The 17,246-nt window shown below is 37.4% G+C and overlaps 1 protein-coding gene across 5 annotated transcripts in view; it reads left to right on the forward strand.

Moving 5' to 3' along the window:
• LOC117344236 (integrin alpha-8-like) overlaps window positions 1-17,246 on the forward strand; it is a 122,004-nt gene that overhangs the window by 40,682 nt on the left and 64,076 nt on the right. For all 5 annotated transcript variants that reach the window (XR_004536131.1, XR_004536132.1, XM_033906914.1 and 2 more), the window contains exon 4: window positions 13,712-13,826. Coding sequence is in view for 3 of the 5 variants with exons in the window: in XM_033906914.1 (XP_033762805.1) it covers window positions 13,712-13,826 (115 nt within the window). In the remaining 2 variants the exon portion in view is untranslated. The remainder of the gene's footprint in view (window positions 1-13,711; window positions 13,827-17,246) is intronic.

Genomic DNA, 17,246 nt, shown 5'->3' on the forward strand with positions numbered 1-17,246 from the left:
CCAATTTGGTCAGAAACATCCTTGGTGGAAGGGGAACAGATTGTGCATAAATGGTGACTCTGACCCCCGAGGGGCCAAAAGGGCGGGGCCCAATAGGTGAAATAGAGGTAATTCCTTTGAATCGCTACTAGTCATAAAGTTATGAATGGATTTGAACCCAATTTGGTCAGAAACATCCTTGGGGGAAGAAGAACAGATTTTGCATAAATGGTGACTCTGACCCCAAAGGGGCCAAAAGGGCGGGGCCCAATAGGGGAAATAGAGGTAATTCCTTTAAATCGCTACTAGTTATTAAGTTATGAATGGATTTGAACCCAATTTGGTCAGAAACATCCTTGGGGGAAGGGGAAGAGATATTGCATAAATGGTGACTCTGACCCGAAAGGGGCGGGGCCCAATAGGGGAAATAGGGGTAATTATTTTAAATCGCTACTTATCATAAAGTTATGAATGGATTTGAACCCAATTTAATTAGAAACATCCTTGGGGGAAGAAGAACAGATTTTGCATAAATGGTGACTCTGACCCCCGAGGGGCCAAAGGGGCGGGGCCCAATAGGTGAAATAGAGGTAATTCCTTTGAATCACTACTAGTCATAAAGTGAGGAATGCATGTTCTAAAAGCAATTCTTGAGGTCTTTCAGACCTTAGAGAGTCAGGACTTCATTAATCTTTAAAGCAGTTTGGATTCCCACACTATAACCATATATAGCATTGTTAGAGATTAACAAATAAAACAAATTGAATATGAACATTATTTTGACATTTGGCCTAATCCAACCAGGTGAGCGATGCAGGCCCCATGGGCCTCTTGTTAGAGTTTTACAAATAAAACAATTTGAATATGAACATTATTTCGACATTTGGTCTAATCCAACCAGGTGAGCGATACAGGCCCCATGGGCCTCTTGTTTAAGCTCACCGGACCGAAGTTAGCTCACCTGGACCGAAGGTCCGGTGAGCTTATGTCATGGTGCGGCATCCGCCGTCTGTCGTCCGTCGTCCGTCGTCCGTCAACATTTGCTTCAAATCGCTACTAGTCAAAAAGTTCTTATTGGATTTTGACCAAATTTAGTCAGAAACATCCTTGGCAGAAGGGGATCAGATTTTGCATAAATGGTGACTCTGACCCCCAAGGGGCCTGAGGGGCGGGGCCCAATAGGGGAAATTGAGGCAATTCCTTTAAATCGCTACTAGTCATAAAGTTATGAATGGATTTGAACCCAATTTGGTCAGAAACATTCTTGGGGGAAGGGGAACAGATTTTGCATAAATGGTGACTCTGACCCCCAAGGGGCCAAAGGGGCGGGCCTAATGGGGAAATAGAGGTAATTCCTTTAAATCGCTACTAGTCATAAAGTTATGAATGGATTTTAATCCAATTTGGTCAGAAACATCCTTTGGGGAAGGGGAACAGATTTTGCATAAATGGTGACTCTGACCCCCAAGGGGCCTGAGGGGCGGGGCCCAATAGGGGAAATTGAGGCAATTCCTTAAAATCGCTACTTGTCATAAAGTTATGAATGGATTTGAACCCAATTTAGTCAGAAACATTCTCCAGGGAAGGGGAACAGATTTTGCATAAATGATGACTCTGACTCCCAAGGGGCCAAAGGGGCGGGGCCTAATGGGGAAATAGAGGTAATTCCTTCAAATTGCTACTGGTCATAAAGTTATGAATGGATTTCAACCCAATTTAATCAGAAACATTCTTGGGGGAAGGGGAACAGATTTTGCATAAATGGTGACTCTGACCCCCAAGGGGCCTGAGGGGCGGGGCCCAATAGGGGAAATTGAGGCAATTCCTTAAAATCGCTACTTGTCATAAAGTTATGAATGGATTTGAACCCAATTTGGTCAGAAACATCCTTCAAGGAAGGGGAACAGATTTTGCATAAATGGTTACTCTGACCCCCAAGGGGCCAAAGGGGCGGGGCCTAATGGGGAAATAGAGGTAATTCCTTTAAATCGCTACTAGTCATAAAGTTATGAATGGATTTGAACCCAATTTGGTCAGAAACATTCTTGGGGGAAGGGAAACAGATTTTGCATAAATGGTGACTCTGACCCCCAAGGGGCCTGAGGGGCGGGGCCCAATAGGGGAAACAGAGGCAATTCCTTAAAATCGCTACTTGTCATAAAGTTATGAATGGATTTGAACCCAATTTAGTCAGAAACATCCTCCAGGGAAGGGGAACAGATTTTGCATAAATGGTTACTCTGACCCCCAAGGGGCCAAAGGGGCGGGGCCTAATGGGGAAATAGAGGTAATTCCTTCAAATCGCTACTAGTCATAAAGTTATGAATGGATTTCAACCCAATTTGGTCAGAAACATTCTTGGGGGAAAGGGAACAGATTTTGCATAAATGATGACTCTGACTCCCAAAGGACCAAAGGGGCGGGGCCTAATGGGGAAACAGAGGTAATTCCTTTAAATTGTGACTAGTCATACAGTTATGAATGGTTTTTAACACAATTTATTAAGAAATATTCTTTGGGAAAGGGGAACAGATTTTGCATAAATGGTGACTCTGATCCCCAAGGGGCCAAAGGGGCGGGGCCTACTGGGGAAATAAGAGGTAATTCCTTCAAATCGCTACTAGTAATAAAGTTATGAATGGATTTAAATCCAAATTGGTCAGAAACATTCTTATGTGAAGGGGAACAGATTTTGCATAAATGATGACTCTGACTCCCAAAGGACCGAAGGGGCGGGGCCTAATGGGGAAACAGAGGTAATATCTTTAAATCGCTACTAGTCATAAAGTTATGAAAGGATTTGAACCCAATTTGGTCAAAAACATCATTGGGGGAAAGGGAACAGATTTTGCATAAATGATGAATGAATCCCAAAGGACCGAAGGGGCGGGGCCTAATGGGGAAACAGAGGTAATATCTTTAAATCGCTACTAGTCATAAAGTTATGAATGGATTTGAACCCAATTTAATAAGAAACATCCTTTGGGGAAGGGGAACAGATTTTGCATAAATGGTGACTCTGACCCCCCGAGGAGCCAAAGGGAAGGGGCCCCATATGGGAAATAGAGGTAATTCCTTTAAATCGCTACTAGTCATACATTTATGAATGGATTTGAACCCAATTTGGTAAGAAACAATCTTTGGGGAAGGGAAACAGATTTTGCATAAATGGTGACTCTGCCCCCCAAATAGAGGTAATTCCTTTAAATCGCTACTAGTCGTACATTTATGAATGGATTTGAACCCAATTTGGTAAGAAACAATCTTTGGGGAAGGGGAACAGATTTTGCATAAATGGTGACTCTGCCCCCCCTCCCCCCCGAGGGGCAAAAGGGTGGGGCCCCATATGGGAAATAGAGGTAATTCCTTTAAATCACTAATAAACATAAAGTTATAAATGCATGTTGTAAACTCTGAGAGTCTGGACTTCATTATTTCTTTAAAGCAGTTGGGATACCCACGCTATAACCAAATATAGCATTGTTTGAGGTTAACAAACAAAAGGAATTGAACATGAACATTATTTTGACATTTGGTCAAATCCAACCAGGTGAGCGATACAGGCCCCATGGGCCTCTTGTTTACCAACCTAGCCATGCTGCTCTTTACCAAGGGTTGGGAGATGGGGGTCTTGACCCACCTAACCATGATGCTCTTTGCTAAGGGTTGGGAGACGGGAGTTTTGACCGATTTAACCATGATGACTTTTGCCAAGGGTTGGGAGATAGGGGGTCTTGACCCATCTAACCATGTTGCTCTTTACCAAGGGTTGGGAGATGGGGGGAGGGGGGGGGGGGGGGGGGGGGGGGGGGGGGTTGACCCACCTATATAACCTTGATGATTTTTGCCTGGGTTGGGAGATGAGGATTTATCACAATGTTTTACCGATGGTTATGGGTATATATGTTTAAATAGTTAACGACTACCCTGGTCTAACCATACTTTTTACCTAAGGTTGAGTAGTAATGCTGACACAGATTGTGGACCTGCATATAATGCTTTATATTAGGGTAATGGTGGGTGGGGGATGCTGAAATAGTTTGTATCCAGATCTAACCATGCTTTTTACCTCACAATCTCCTGTATACTTAAAGCTCACTCCTGACCGATAAGATGACATCCACTGGTATAGATAAAAACATCATCCCCACTCCAGTCTTACAAACTTCCATGTTATGGAACCACTTGTCATAATTGCTAACATGGCTTGGTTGTTTCCTGTCCACTGATTAGATGAATAGCTGAATTGCATTTGTTTCAATGATTTTGATTGGCTGTTTTTCAACATTCTGCTTAATTTGTAATCTCCACATGAAAGAGTTCCTATTAAGATAGCATCATTGGGGATTGGGGCTGGTTTGACTCCATGGGAGTGTTGTGAACAGACTGTGAACTCTTCATGATAAAATCACTACTAGAAGGCCCTACAGGACAGGTTGTATCCTACACCACAGCTAAATGTTTGATACTGTTAAAGTTCTTCAACTTCTTGTTTTAAAATCAAGACTGACCAAGTTTACAAACCCTTATCAATACTGAATACTGTTATTTTGTTATAAAGTTTTACTTGATTATTGTGTTTGGGAGAGAAAGATTGTTAAATTCTGTCATACATGTACACAAACCATGCAATCATGATAGATGAACTATCATTAAACACCAAATCATATCAAGACTCATGTCTACAAGGGGATTGATAGCCTTTGAGAAGTTGAGTATTGAAATGTCAGTACTTCAATGATTTTGAAGTGATTTGATGATAGACTAGAAATATTTGGATACATAGGTTTGGGTATATGATGTGATTTGACAGGCTATCAGAAATCAAGATAGAGGTTCCTCCTCCTGTATACAAGAGGTTCTGTGGACAATCAGGCATTGAGATTTACGTGAAATACGAATTACAGAATTTAGATTTGATTTATTATCAAGTTTATAAGATGAAAACATGGTAAAGTCTGTAGGTGGTTCAGATTGTGTTTTGTAGTGATGGGTCATAGGAAATGATCTTAACCACAAAAGTATCAGCGTCTGACAGACTAATGGAACAGCTGTGTTTGTGGGGAGGTCGAAATCATACTCAGCCATAACTACATTTTATACGTCTTACAAAGATCCCAGATTATGACAGGGATTTACTAATTCATCATCATTAAAGTCTTACTTATTCATTTTTGTGTCATTCAGTGATTTTGGGATGATAACATGGTCTGGTTGTCAAGCCGATGCTACTACCTCCTAACCCAGGAGAGCTCGCTGTTTTGGCTATTAATAGACTTGATTACATTATCTGACAGACCAGCTTCTTACAGGAAGTGCATGCAAGGTAGATAGAGGGGGTAAGCTGTGAATCTGTCTGTCAGGGCATGCTGGGAAATAAAGATGTGGCTGCTCATGATTTGAAGATGCCAATTTGAAGTCAGTGTATGACATTTTACAGAAACTTTACAGTTGGTGAGACAAATATTGAATGCTGGCTATAAAAACGTAGAATGAATTATTTCTTGGCAACTGAACTTTTGAAATCTTTAACCCAGTTCTGCCACAACACATCATATTACATCTTTTAAGGCATACATATATGCATTAAAACTGGACTTTCTAGCAACAAGCTCATAACTGGTACTTTAACATCAAAGAATTTTGCTGAGACATTTAAATTGCCCACACATGTCATACCACATATGCAGTCCATGGCAGTGCTGACATTTACAATTCCTATGAACTTTGATGTTGTATGTAGATACTAATTAATATTGATATAGAATATGTTATTAATTACCAAGAGTTTGATCTTTGAAATGAACAGCCATTTTGATAGTGAACTGACACCATCCCTTTGAATACAATGTCATGTGATCAATGCTCATTTACTCATCTTAAAATTACACTTCATTTTAGCTTTTAAGTCAATTTATATAGTAATATAATATTAACAACATATGCAAGCTTTTATTTGGTTGTTTCCTTGGGGTCTTCTTGTAGTAGCTTGTGACTACTTCACTGAACAACAAACAGGAGTCTTGTAACATGCTTTCCGGAGTAATTGGGGTAAAGTGTTCTGCCAAAGGATGCAACAACTACAGCATAGAGTGGCCATGCAAGATCTTGAGTTCCTGAAAAATACAAACCACCCCAGAAAGTGATCGACACTTAGCTTAGATCTTTACCTAATGTTACGTGTACATTGTACTGTGTTATTACGACTCCTTTTACCCAAATATCAAATACATAAATTTTCTTAGTAAAGGACCAATGATACTTATCGAGATGGAAATATTACTCCACAAGATCCAAGCTTTTACATTATAAATGCCAGTCCAGATTTCCCTACATGCCCCATAAGGATGGTACAAGGGATATTGGAGGGGCCATTTGTTTTGCATCAGCAACAGAAGTATCTATGGTGCCAACAGCTGTGGAACACAGGGTTGGGGTCACTGGGGCTGGATGTGTATCTATCCTCAGAGTAAATGTTGTACAGTGTGGGGCAGTGGTTCTTTGTAATAGCTTTTGTTGTACTGAAATGATACTGTGGTACTGTAGTAGTTACAGTAAAGTTACAGTTGGTATTCTTTGCATAATTATGGATTCTACCAAGATAATAAATTGGTCTATTAATTGAATATAGACTGAAAACCAAAGCACATTTTGAATCAGCCATTTGCAGTTCATGTATTAAGTCCATGCACTACAGTTTTAGATCTTTACTCACATTGAATGACCTATTTATTATCTAGTTCAAGCATCAGTATTTAGGTAGGATTTTTTCATATGAGTCCAGATCATTATTTCAAAAACATTTATTGAATACCAATTACTAAGGGAGGTAACGGGTACTCAAAATTGAGTCGATCCCACAGAAAAAGTCTGAGTCTATAGGACTCAAATATCTGAGTCCCATAACTCACCGAGCCTTTCAAAATTGATTTAATAAAACTGAAAGTCCAACCTTAAATTACAGAAATATGCTTAATTTACACCATCATGATCTTGATACTGAACAAACACAGGCTGTGTTTCAAATGTGCAGAGCAGCAGTATCCAGGGACAAGGTCATTTCAGTCTCGATTCCAAGGTCATTTCAATCTGAATTAAAAGGTCATTTCAATTACTATTCCAAGGTCATTTCAGTCTCTATTCCTGGCACATTTTAGTTTGACTTTTTTATGGACAAGCTCTGATTTAGTTATGATCTTTTCATTTTTCTAGAATTATGACCATTTATCTTTAAGAATTTAAATCAAAATTTTCACAAAAATGTTAAAATCGAAATTGGAGAGCCTTGGTTAATGTCGGTGGGAATTTTAAAATAATCACAGAGAAAAAACACTTAAAATGGTAGTTATCTTATATCAAGAGAGCAATGTCACAATTACAATATCTGGAGTGAAAGTTTGAGGTGACTTGACCCTAAGTGAAATTTACCTTGACAACCATCCTTAGTCAACCAAAAACTTAGTTACTGCGGCAGAGGCATTTAGTTACTCCGACACATCAGAATATTGTACTTTCTTACATTGTTTTCCTGCGACAAATAGCAGGGTACAATGATATATTGTTACAAGCCTATTACCAAACCATGACCTCACAGTAAGTATACTCTTAGTGACGGCTTTGATTTAGCGTGAAGTGGGCACTTCCTAAAGGGAAATAACTCTGTATGTCAAGTGTGTCACTCCTTGTACCAAAGGTATCAAAAGTACTGATCACTAATTTGAGAAATGTTATCTTTAAAATATATACCTATAAAATAAATATTATAATGTGTCTCCTTAACTGAAATACTGTTCTCCGTAAGTGGTAGAGTCATATGTGCCAGTTACGTTATTGAGAAAAGATTAGAATTAAAAAATAAAGAATAACAAATACAAAAGGTTGAAAGACATTCAAAGAAAAGGAAATGACTCCTGCCTAAAGAAAGGTGCTATTCCCAAACCAGACATATTTCTATGGCTCACAATTCTGAGAATTAGAGAATGGGAAAGAAACACTACTTTAAAGACTACATCAACTGGAGAGTACAAATGTTAGAATACTTTTTATGGCACTAGAGTGTGTGACATTATCACATCAACCTCTTTCGCAGGATTTTTATTTTTAATGATTTAACGGTCGAGGCCTATTGGCACAATAATTAAAGGCCATTAAATGGTGACACACTATTATAGTCATTGAAATTGAAAATGAAACTGGTTGCATGACTGAAAAAATAAAATACTTAGACCAGCTTATAGTGGCTGCTAGCTTTACTTCCTGATGCTGTGGGGAAGGGCTAATTAGGCAAATTTTCACCATCCTAATCCACAACACACCTATCCAGAGATTTCCTCACAGACACCATCCCATTTTCGTCCAATTGGGCTACACATGCCCAACAGTCATTCCCACCTACCCAGAAATTCCTTAGAAAACTTATTTACATAATTCTGTCACACCAACTTATTACATGTATATATACTCAGTGATGTAAATAATTTCAGCACTATCTAGCATTCAACTGTAGGAAACCTACCTATTTTATTGACCATTTACCACAAGTGGTCCTGCTCCATCAACGGTACTTTCTTCAGACACCTCTTTTATCACCCTATCAGCTGGCCATCGGGCCAAAGTCAAAAGACAGACTAATGTTGGGATAACAGGGTTGTTATGGTAACTGTCTGCTGTATATAACCTGAATTGACTGTTAGGCTTACATTAAGTAATAGAATAAAGCACTATCATATATTAACTGGACTGGTAATAATACCATATATAGATATGATGATTTATAAAGTGTCCAAAAGGTCTGTACATGTAAGTGTCCAAAAGGTCTGTACATGTAAGTGTCCAAAAGGTCTGTATGTGTCCAAAAGGTCTATAAGTGTCCAAAAGGTCTGTATGTGTCCAAAAGGTCTGTATGTGTCCAAAAGGTCTATAAGTGTCCAAAAGGTCTGTATGTGTCCAAAAGGTCTGTACATGTAAGTGTCCAAAAGGTCTGTATGTGTCCAAAAGGTCTATAAGTGTCCAAAAGGTCTGTATGTGTCCAAAAGGTCTATAAGTGTCCAAAAGGTCTGTATGTGTCCAAAAGGTCTGTACATGTAAGTGTCCAAAAGGTCTGTACATGTAAGTGTCCAAAAGGTCTGTACATGTAAGTGTCCAAAAGGTATTAAGTGTCCAAAAGGTCTGTATGTGTCCAAAAGGTCTGTATGTGTCCAAAAGGTCTGTATGTGTCCAAAAGGTCTGTACATGTAAGTGTCCAAAAGGTCTGTACATGTATGTGTCCAAAAGGTCTATAAGTGTCCAAAAGGTCTGTATGTGTCCAAAAGGTCTATAAGTGTCCAAAAGGTCTGTATGTGTCCAAAAGGTCTGTACATGTAAGTGTCCAAAAGGTCTGTACATGTAAGTGTCCAAAAGGTCTATAAGTGTCCAAAAGACTATACTAGTGTCCAAAAGGTCTCTAAGCCTTTTGACGAAATTTCACATTTGTAAGAAACATGTAGATATATATATATGGGTTGTTATGGTAACTGTCTGCTGTATATAACCTGAATTGACTGTTAGGCTTACATTAAGTAATAGAATAAAGCACTATCATATATTAACTGGACTGGTAATAATACCATAAAGAGATATGATGATTTATAAAGTGTCCAAAAGGTCTGTACATGTAAGTGTCCAAAAGGTCTGTACATGTAAGTGTCCAAAAGGTCTGTATGTGTCCAAAAGGTCTATAAGTGTCCAAAAGGTCTGTATGTGTCCAAAAGGTCTGTACATGTAAGTGTCCAAAAGGTCTGTATGTGTCCAAAAGGTCTGTACATGTAAGTGTCCAAAAGGTCTATAAGTGTCCAAAAGGTCTATACATGTAAGTGTCCAAAAGGTCTGTATGTGTAAGTGTCCAAAAGGTCTGTACATGTAAGTGTCCAAAAGGTCTATAAGTGTCCAAAAGGTCTGTATGTGTCCAAAAGGTCTGTATGTGTCCAAAAGGTCTGTACATGTAAGTGTCCAAAAGGTCTATAAGTGTCCAAAAGGTCTATAAGTGTCCAAAAGGTCTGTATGTGTCCAAAAGGTCTATAAGTGTCCAAAAGGTCTGTATGTGTCCAAAAGGTCTGTATGTGTAAGTGTCCAAAAGGTCTGTATGTGTCCAAAAGGTCTGTACATGTAAGTGTCCAAAAGGTCTGTATGTGTCCAAAAGGTCTATAAGTGTCCAAAAGACTATACTAGTGTCCAAAAGGTCTCTAAGCCTTTTGACGAAATTTCACATTTGTAAGAAACATGTAGATATATATATATGCCTTATATTTATGTTTTATAAAAAAAAAAAGAGCTATCTTCCCTGTGACATTAGAGAATATGCACTAGTTAATAGAACAATTTTTAGTCATCTTTTGTTTGTTTTATACTTTAGAGTTTAGTTAGGGTCTCATTGTGTAGGTTGATCATATCATTTCTCTATGTCACGACTTGAGGGCCATTTAACATTGATGAAAACAAGTTGTCATTTTATTGATGTCAGGGTTACAAGTTGTCATTTTATTGATGTCAGGGTTACAGATTGTAATTTTACAGATGTCATGGTTACAGATTGTGATTTCAGAGATGTCATGGTTCAGGTTACAGATTGTAATTTTACAGATGTCATGGTTACAGATTGTGATTTCAGAGATGTCATGGTTACAGGTTGTGATTTTACAGATGTCATGGTTACAGGTTGTGATTTTACAGATGTCATGGTTACAGGTTGTGATTTTACAGATGTCATGGTTACAGGTTGTGATTTTACAGATGTCAAGGTTACTGGTTGATATTTTACAGATGTCATGGTTACAGGTTGTGCGTTTACAGATGTCATTGCCATGGTTACAGACTCTGATTTTACAGATGTCAATGTTTACAGGTTGTGATTTTACAGATATCATGGTTACAGGTTGTGATTTTACAGATATCATGGTTACAGGTTGTGATTTTACAGATGTCATGGTTACAGGTTGTGATTTTACAGATGTCATGGTTACTGGTTGATATTTTACAGATGTCATGGTTACAGGTTGTGATTTTACAGATGTCATGGTTACAGGTTGATATTTTACAGATGTCATGGTTACAGGTTATGATTTTACAGATGTCATGGTTACAGGTTGTGATGGTATGGCTGCCATGGCCGTAAGTTATAGTGCTGAAGGAAAACCTGTTAGATTGTGCCTCAGATGCAGGAAGTGTTGGTTGCATGGTGGTAAGGTACTCTCATTGAGTTCACATTACAACTGAAAGGAAGTGGAATGCCCTGTCAGAAATGTCACATATCCTGAGTATGAAGACAATTAGACAACTTTCGTGTCTGGCTCCAGGCGGTTTTATTGGGGTGAAATACTTCCTCTCTAACATACAACAGGGTCAGGTTCACTTCTGGCAGAGTTTTGAAGGATCTTATGGTAAGGAAGAGGCAACACAAGTGACATTAATGTGAAGATCGTGTCCTTGGGATGGGGAGAATCTCCCCTTTCTAACATAACACTGGAGCATATCACAGAGAGAGATATGGTAATTTGTCTGACAACAGACTCATAAATCTGACAAAATCTACCAATCTCCAACACACAAGTACATACAAAAGAGTTTTTGTCAGTGGTCCTTAAAGTTTACCACTGACCAGGTCCCAGTTCCATCTACATGCCTTAACTTAAGGAAATTCTTTACCTTAACATTTTCCATATGAAAGGAAAAGAATTAAAGGGAAACTTCCTTAACTAACAAAGATGGTTTCCTTATCTCCAGTTATGTTTTCCTGTGGGAAATTTCTTAAATTAAGGAACATGGATAGAATAGGTACCAGACATTTAAATAGACATTTTCAACTTGCTTGGCTATTGATCCTAGTGACTTGTTGTTATGGAAATACATTCGTCATCTGTCCTCAATATTCAACTTGGTACTAGGTAGCTGGAAACAGTTAGAGGATACAATTTCATATGCTTCCATTCTTGTTCAGATAAGGTGGTTGATACAGGTCCCATGGACCTCTTTGTTACTCCTCATATTTATCCTGCAATAAACCCATGTGGTCAGCAGATAAACTTTGACTCAAATTGGAAGGAGGACTTATTGAAGAACAATGATGCAGCATTTGTTAGGATTTGTACCAAGCTGAAATAGACATGGATTGGCTTATTACCAGGCGCTTGCTTATTGTCCAGTGTATAGATCCTAGATATGGGTGGGCTTATTACCAGCCAATTGCTTATTTTCCAGTGTATAGATCCTAGATATGGGTGGGCTTATTACCAGGCGATTGCTTATTGTCCAGTGTATAGATCCTAGACATGGGTGGGCTTATAATCAGGTGATTGCTTATTGTCCAGTGTATAGATCCTAGATATGGGTGGGCTTATTACCAGCCAATTGCTTATTTTCCAGTGTATAGATCCTAGATATGGGTGGGCTTATTACCAGGTGATTGCTTATTGTCCAGTGAATAGATCCTAGACATGGGTGGGCTTATTACCAGGTGATTGCTTATTGTCCAGTGTATAGATCCTAGATATGGGTGGACTTATTACCAGGCGATTGCTTGTTGTCCGGTGTATAGATCCTAGATATGGGTGGGCTTATTACCAGCCAATTGCTTATTGTCCGGTGTATAGATCCTAGATATGGGTTGGCTTATTACCAGGCGATTGCTTATTGTCCGGTGTATAGATCCTAGATATGGGTGGGCTTATTACCAGGCGATTGCTTATTGTCCGATGTATAGATCCTAGATATGGATGGGCTTATTACCAGGCAATTGCTTATTGTCCAGTGTATAGATCCTAGATATGGGTAGACTTATTACCAGCCAATTGCTTATTGTCCAGTGTATAGATCCTAGATATTGGTGGGCTTATTACCAGGTGATTGCTTATTGTCTAGTGTATAGATCCTAGATATGGGTGGGCTTATTACCAGGTGATTGCTTATTGTCCAGTGTATAGATCCTAGACATGGGGTCACAGCTTATTACCAGCCAATTGCTTATTGTCTTGTGTATAGATCCTAGATATGGGTGGGCTTATTACCAGCCAATTGCTTATTGTCCAGTGTATAGATCCTAGATATGGGTGGGCTTATTACCAGGTGATTGCTTATTGTCCAGTGTATAGATCCTATACATGGGGTGGCTTATTACCAGCCAATTGCTTATTGTCCAGTGTATAGATCCTATATATGGGTGGGCTTATTACCAGGTGATTGCTTATTGTCCAGTGTATAGATCCTATACATGGGGTGGCTTATTACCAGCCAATTGCTTATTGTCCGGTGTATAGATCCTATAGAAAAGATCATTAGTTAAGGGTGGAAGTCGAGACGGACTGTGGTACTGTTAATAGGATATTAACAATCATAAAAAGTTATCTCCCTTGAAAAAGATCTCCAATAGAATGTCAGACCATGTTTTCTCCATGGTGATTTTTTACATCAAAGTAAATGGAACAGAGATCACTCATGTCGATTTTCATAACAATCAGTTCATTCTTTATTGACTGTGTCTGATCGCCCTTAAATCACCATGCTTGTAAAGTAATGTTCTCTTAAAATTTCAACACTTCTCCAGCATTGCAGAAAATTCTTGAGATTTATATTTTCAGGAGCTGCATAATACTTGTAATCCGTGCGTCCTCGTACTATTTAGATTAACCTAAGTGATAAGATCTTGGTGCAGTGAGATTTTTGTCTGTAATACTTTGTTAACATGTAGATATTTATTTTTCAGGCATGTGCACCACGGTATGTTTACAAATCTCCCAAGGCAGACAAGAGAGCACCTGTTGGCACGTGTTACCTGGCCAGATACAATACATTCCAGGAGTTCACTCCCTGTAAATCCTGTAAGTTTTGTGATTTATTTACTGTAATTACAGAAGAATGTATGCATGGTTAATACTTTTATTTCATTTCATAAATAATGTTTTCATTTGAACTTTTGTTTTCCGTCAAAGGACTTACGTCTATAGACCAACGTAAAGCATCCAATTGCTACCAAGTTTGATCATTGTTCCTTAAATTAAGATTTTCTGTAGGAATGTATTATTAAAAAAATTCTTTAAATTTCTTAAATTCTAAGAATGTTTTCCTATGAAATTTTAGATTAAGATTTTTCTTTAAATTAAGGAATGTTGATGAAACTGGGATCTAATTCACAACAAATCCAAAGACTGCAATATTTTTTTGCAGCAGGACTTAGTAAAGGGAGTATTTCAACCCAATATGTGATTTTTGTATCATTATTTTTTTTCCTTACTACATCAAAAAAAGAAATTGCCTCATTTGAATATGCTACAGCATTGATACAGAAGATGGATTTCCATATAGATTATACCATGACTTTTATAAAAGATGAATTTCATGTTGGAGTAAACTGCATTACAATTACAAAGGATTTTGGTTTATGTTACCGTGACAACATAGACTATATTTAAGATTTCTATGAATCCTGAATAATCATATCAAAACGGGTTATAAAATGATCTCCAAATCATGTTACAGCACTAGTAATGTCTGATGTCATATCGGTTACAAAAGTGATTTCTTCAGAGGATGATTGCTTCGCCTGAACTGCTGTTGACATAACCGGATTCTTCAAGGAACACCAAACATCTTTAAAACAATTTTAGAAAACAAATCGGATCTGGGGATCAGCGACAATCAATCATTGTTTCTTCAGATTGGTTTTCAATTTGCAGGTTTCCGATAGAGAAACAATTGTATGTAAATTAAATTGCAGTCTTGATTATTGATTGTCCCTGCTTTGAGGCTTATAGTACAGCATCCATGGCTGGTAATGCATTAGCATGTGTTCTATAGTGACATTTTGAATTATTACCTGAAATTTTTAACAGAATTTTTTTATTTACAGGATGGCATTATTTTCAGCTTTAGATATGACATCAATCAACAACTTTGCAGCTGCAATATTTATATAAGATTTATTTTCAGGAAATATCATTTGTACTAGCCCTGGAAATTTGACATATTGTCGGAGACGTTCATCCATTAATTTTTTGTGATATTCTACAAGTTAGACGTGTAATGGGCAAGGGAGATAATTTTTAACACCAGACCTTATTTTTTTTGATCTAGTGATTTAGAGTTAAGGTGTTATGTGTGTCTTGGTGTGCTGTGCTGTATTTTGTGGTATATGTGCTGTATGTCTGTGCAGTGTTAAAGTGTGCTATTTCTCCAGTCCTTATATTGCTTAAGTAGAAGCTTTGATGGTACTGGAAAAGTGTGTGTTTCATATCCCAATGTTACAGCCATGTCTATCCATGCTTTGAGTATGTTGTGAGCAGCTATCAGCAGTCTGATCTAACCTATACTCTATGTGTATAGTTTTGTGTTCTCTTATGTTTAAGTACATCTTCAAATTTAACCAATTAGCAAAACAATTAATTGACACGTCCACAATAATTGCCATAGGAAATTTTGTGTTGTAAATGTAAACACTAGCACAATCATTACTAGACCAGTTCTTTCAGAGTGACATTATCAAAAAAAATAAGATTTCTACTAAAATATTTACATTCGCAGTATGTAAACCGATTTTTTTTTTTTTTTTTTTTGCAAACACAGAAAAGAAAGATTTTGAATAAATAAGATCATGTAATATTAACATCTATCAAACTAGTTTTAATTAAAAGATAATAATGGTAAGTGTATTTCTATCAAACTCATGCTGATCATGAATTTGACAAATACTGAAGACAATTCTTAATTATGATTAACTGGAAATCCATATCAAATTTATCATTATTTGAAAGTCTTTTTTAGCAAAGATGTTGTGGATATATTGATTAGAAAGAATTACTTTGCTCTGTCTCTTAGCTAAGTTAATTTTGGAGTAGATTTATGTGATACCATCATTCAGAGGAGGAAAGATAATCTAGCTGTTACTAGTTAGAAATGTAAATGAAAAAATTTAGAAGGAACTTAAAGACATTAAAATGACAGCATACCATAGTTATTTTAACCAAAGCTTTTTGATGACCTTGACAAAGAAATCCGTGTCAGAGACATGCTTTGCATATTTTGGTGACAAAAGTATGGTGGCGGTGGTGGTGGTGGTTATGTTTGTGGTATTAACCCAGACCGTATACTGTCAGAACAGGACAAGTCCTTCAGTCAGCCTCTTAAATATCTGATTGCTGTCGGAGTGTTATACATACTGCTCCTTTTACTTCTCCGTATTAATATCAAACACTCATTATTATTAAACAATATCACATACATTTAGTCATTCTATTGGAATATGATCTATTAAAGCTGTATGATTTTGTTTTCCTGTCCCATATAATGTTGGAGTGTGTATACTGAGTGAAACACTGTTTAAAATGAGTAAGTGCTATTGATTACAATAACATCTGTACATGATATATAATACATGTCTGTCTTCTTCCTCATTTACATGTGGACAGTAAACATAGCACTAGCTGTATTTTCTGGATGACTGTCTGACTGAAGTCCCTTTTAAACAGAAAGTTTGATAAAGATATGGTTGTTTTCATGCAATGATTCATTGTGTGGAACACAGATTTGATTCTCAAGGGAGCTAACTATGTTTATCAGAAATATCAATGTGATTATTATCAGATCTTCAAGTTAAAGTTATTTAGAAACAACAGTGTTCTTTCTAGAAGTTATGATGTGCAAATTACAATTGTACAATATTGAATCTTAATTTCTTGTTTGGGGAATATACAATTAGATTGTCAGAACCCACACATCAACCATTGATATATTTGAAATTTTACACAGAACACAAATCAATTTCTTGCTAACATTGATACAGAGTAGGTATGAATAGATAAGTGGCCTTTATATAGGAATGTGGAAATGCTTTTTTCTTTTTTCCCCCATTGATTGAACTTTTTGGGGAATTGATTTTGAAGGAAAAAATAATACGATGATAAAATGATATACTTATTTTATGTCTCTTTGTCAGTTAAGTTAAACTAATAAAGGAGCGCTGAATACACATCACAATTGTATACAAGTACAGGAAGTCCTAGAGTTGGAGGTCAAGTACAGTTACATGGGTGTGGCTTGGTTACGTTGGTCTTGGGCCACCACAAATTTTTTTTTGTTTAGAGTTTAATATGCTTGCAGCAATAAAGGTCATAATTAAGGGTCAACTTCAGTCAAGGTCGGTGTAGGTTTTTGAAAATAAACACTTGTTTACAAATATCTTTGAGTGATAGTCTTGTTCATTAAATTTGACAGTGATGTTGATAATTGAAGTTAAACACCATGAT

Source organism: Pecten maximus, chromosome 15, assembly GCF_902652985.1.
Source record: "Pecten maximus chromosome 15, xPecMax1.1, whole genome shotgun sequence".
Taxonomy (NCBI): domain Eukaryota; kingdom Metazoa; phylum Mollusca; class Bivalvia; order Pectinida; family Pectinidae; genus Pecten; species Pecten maximus.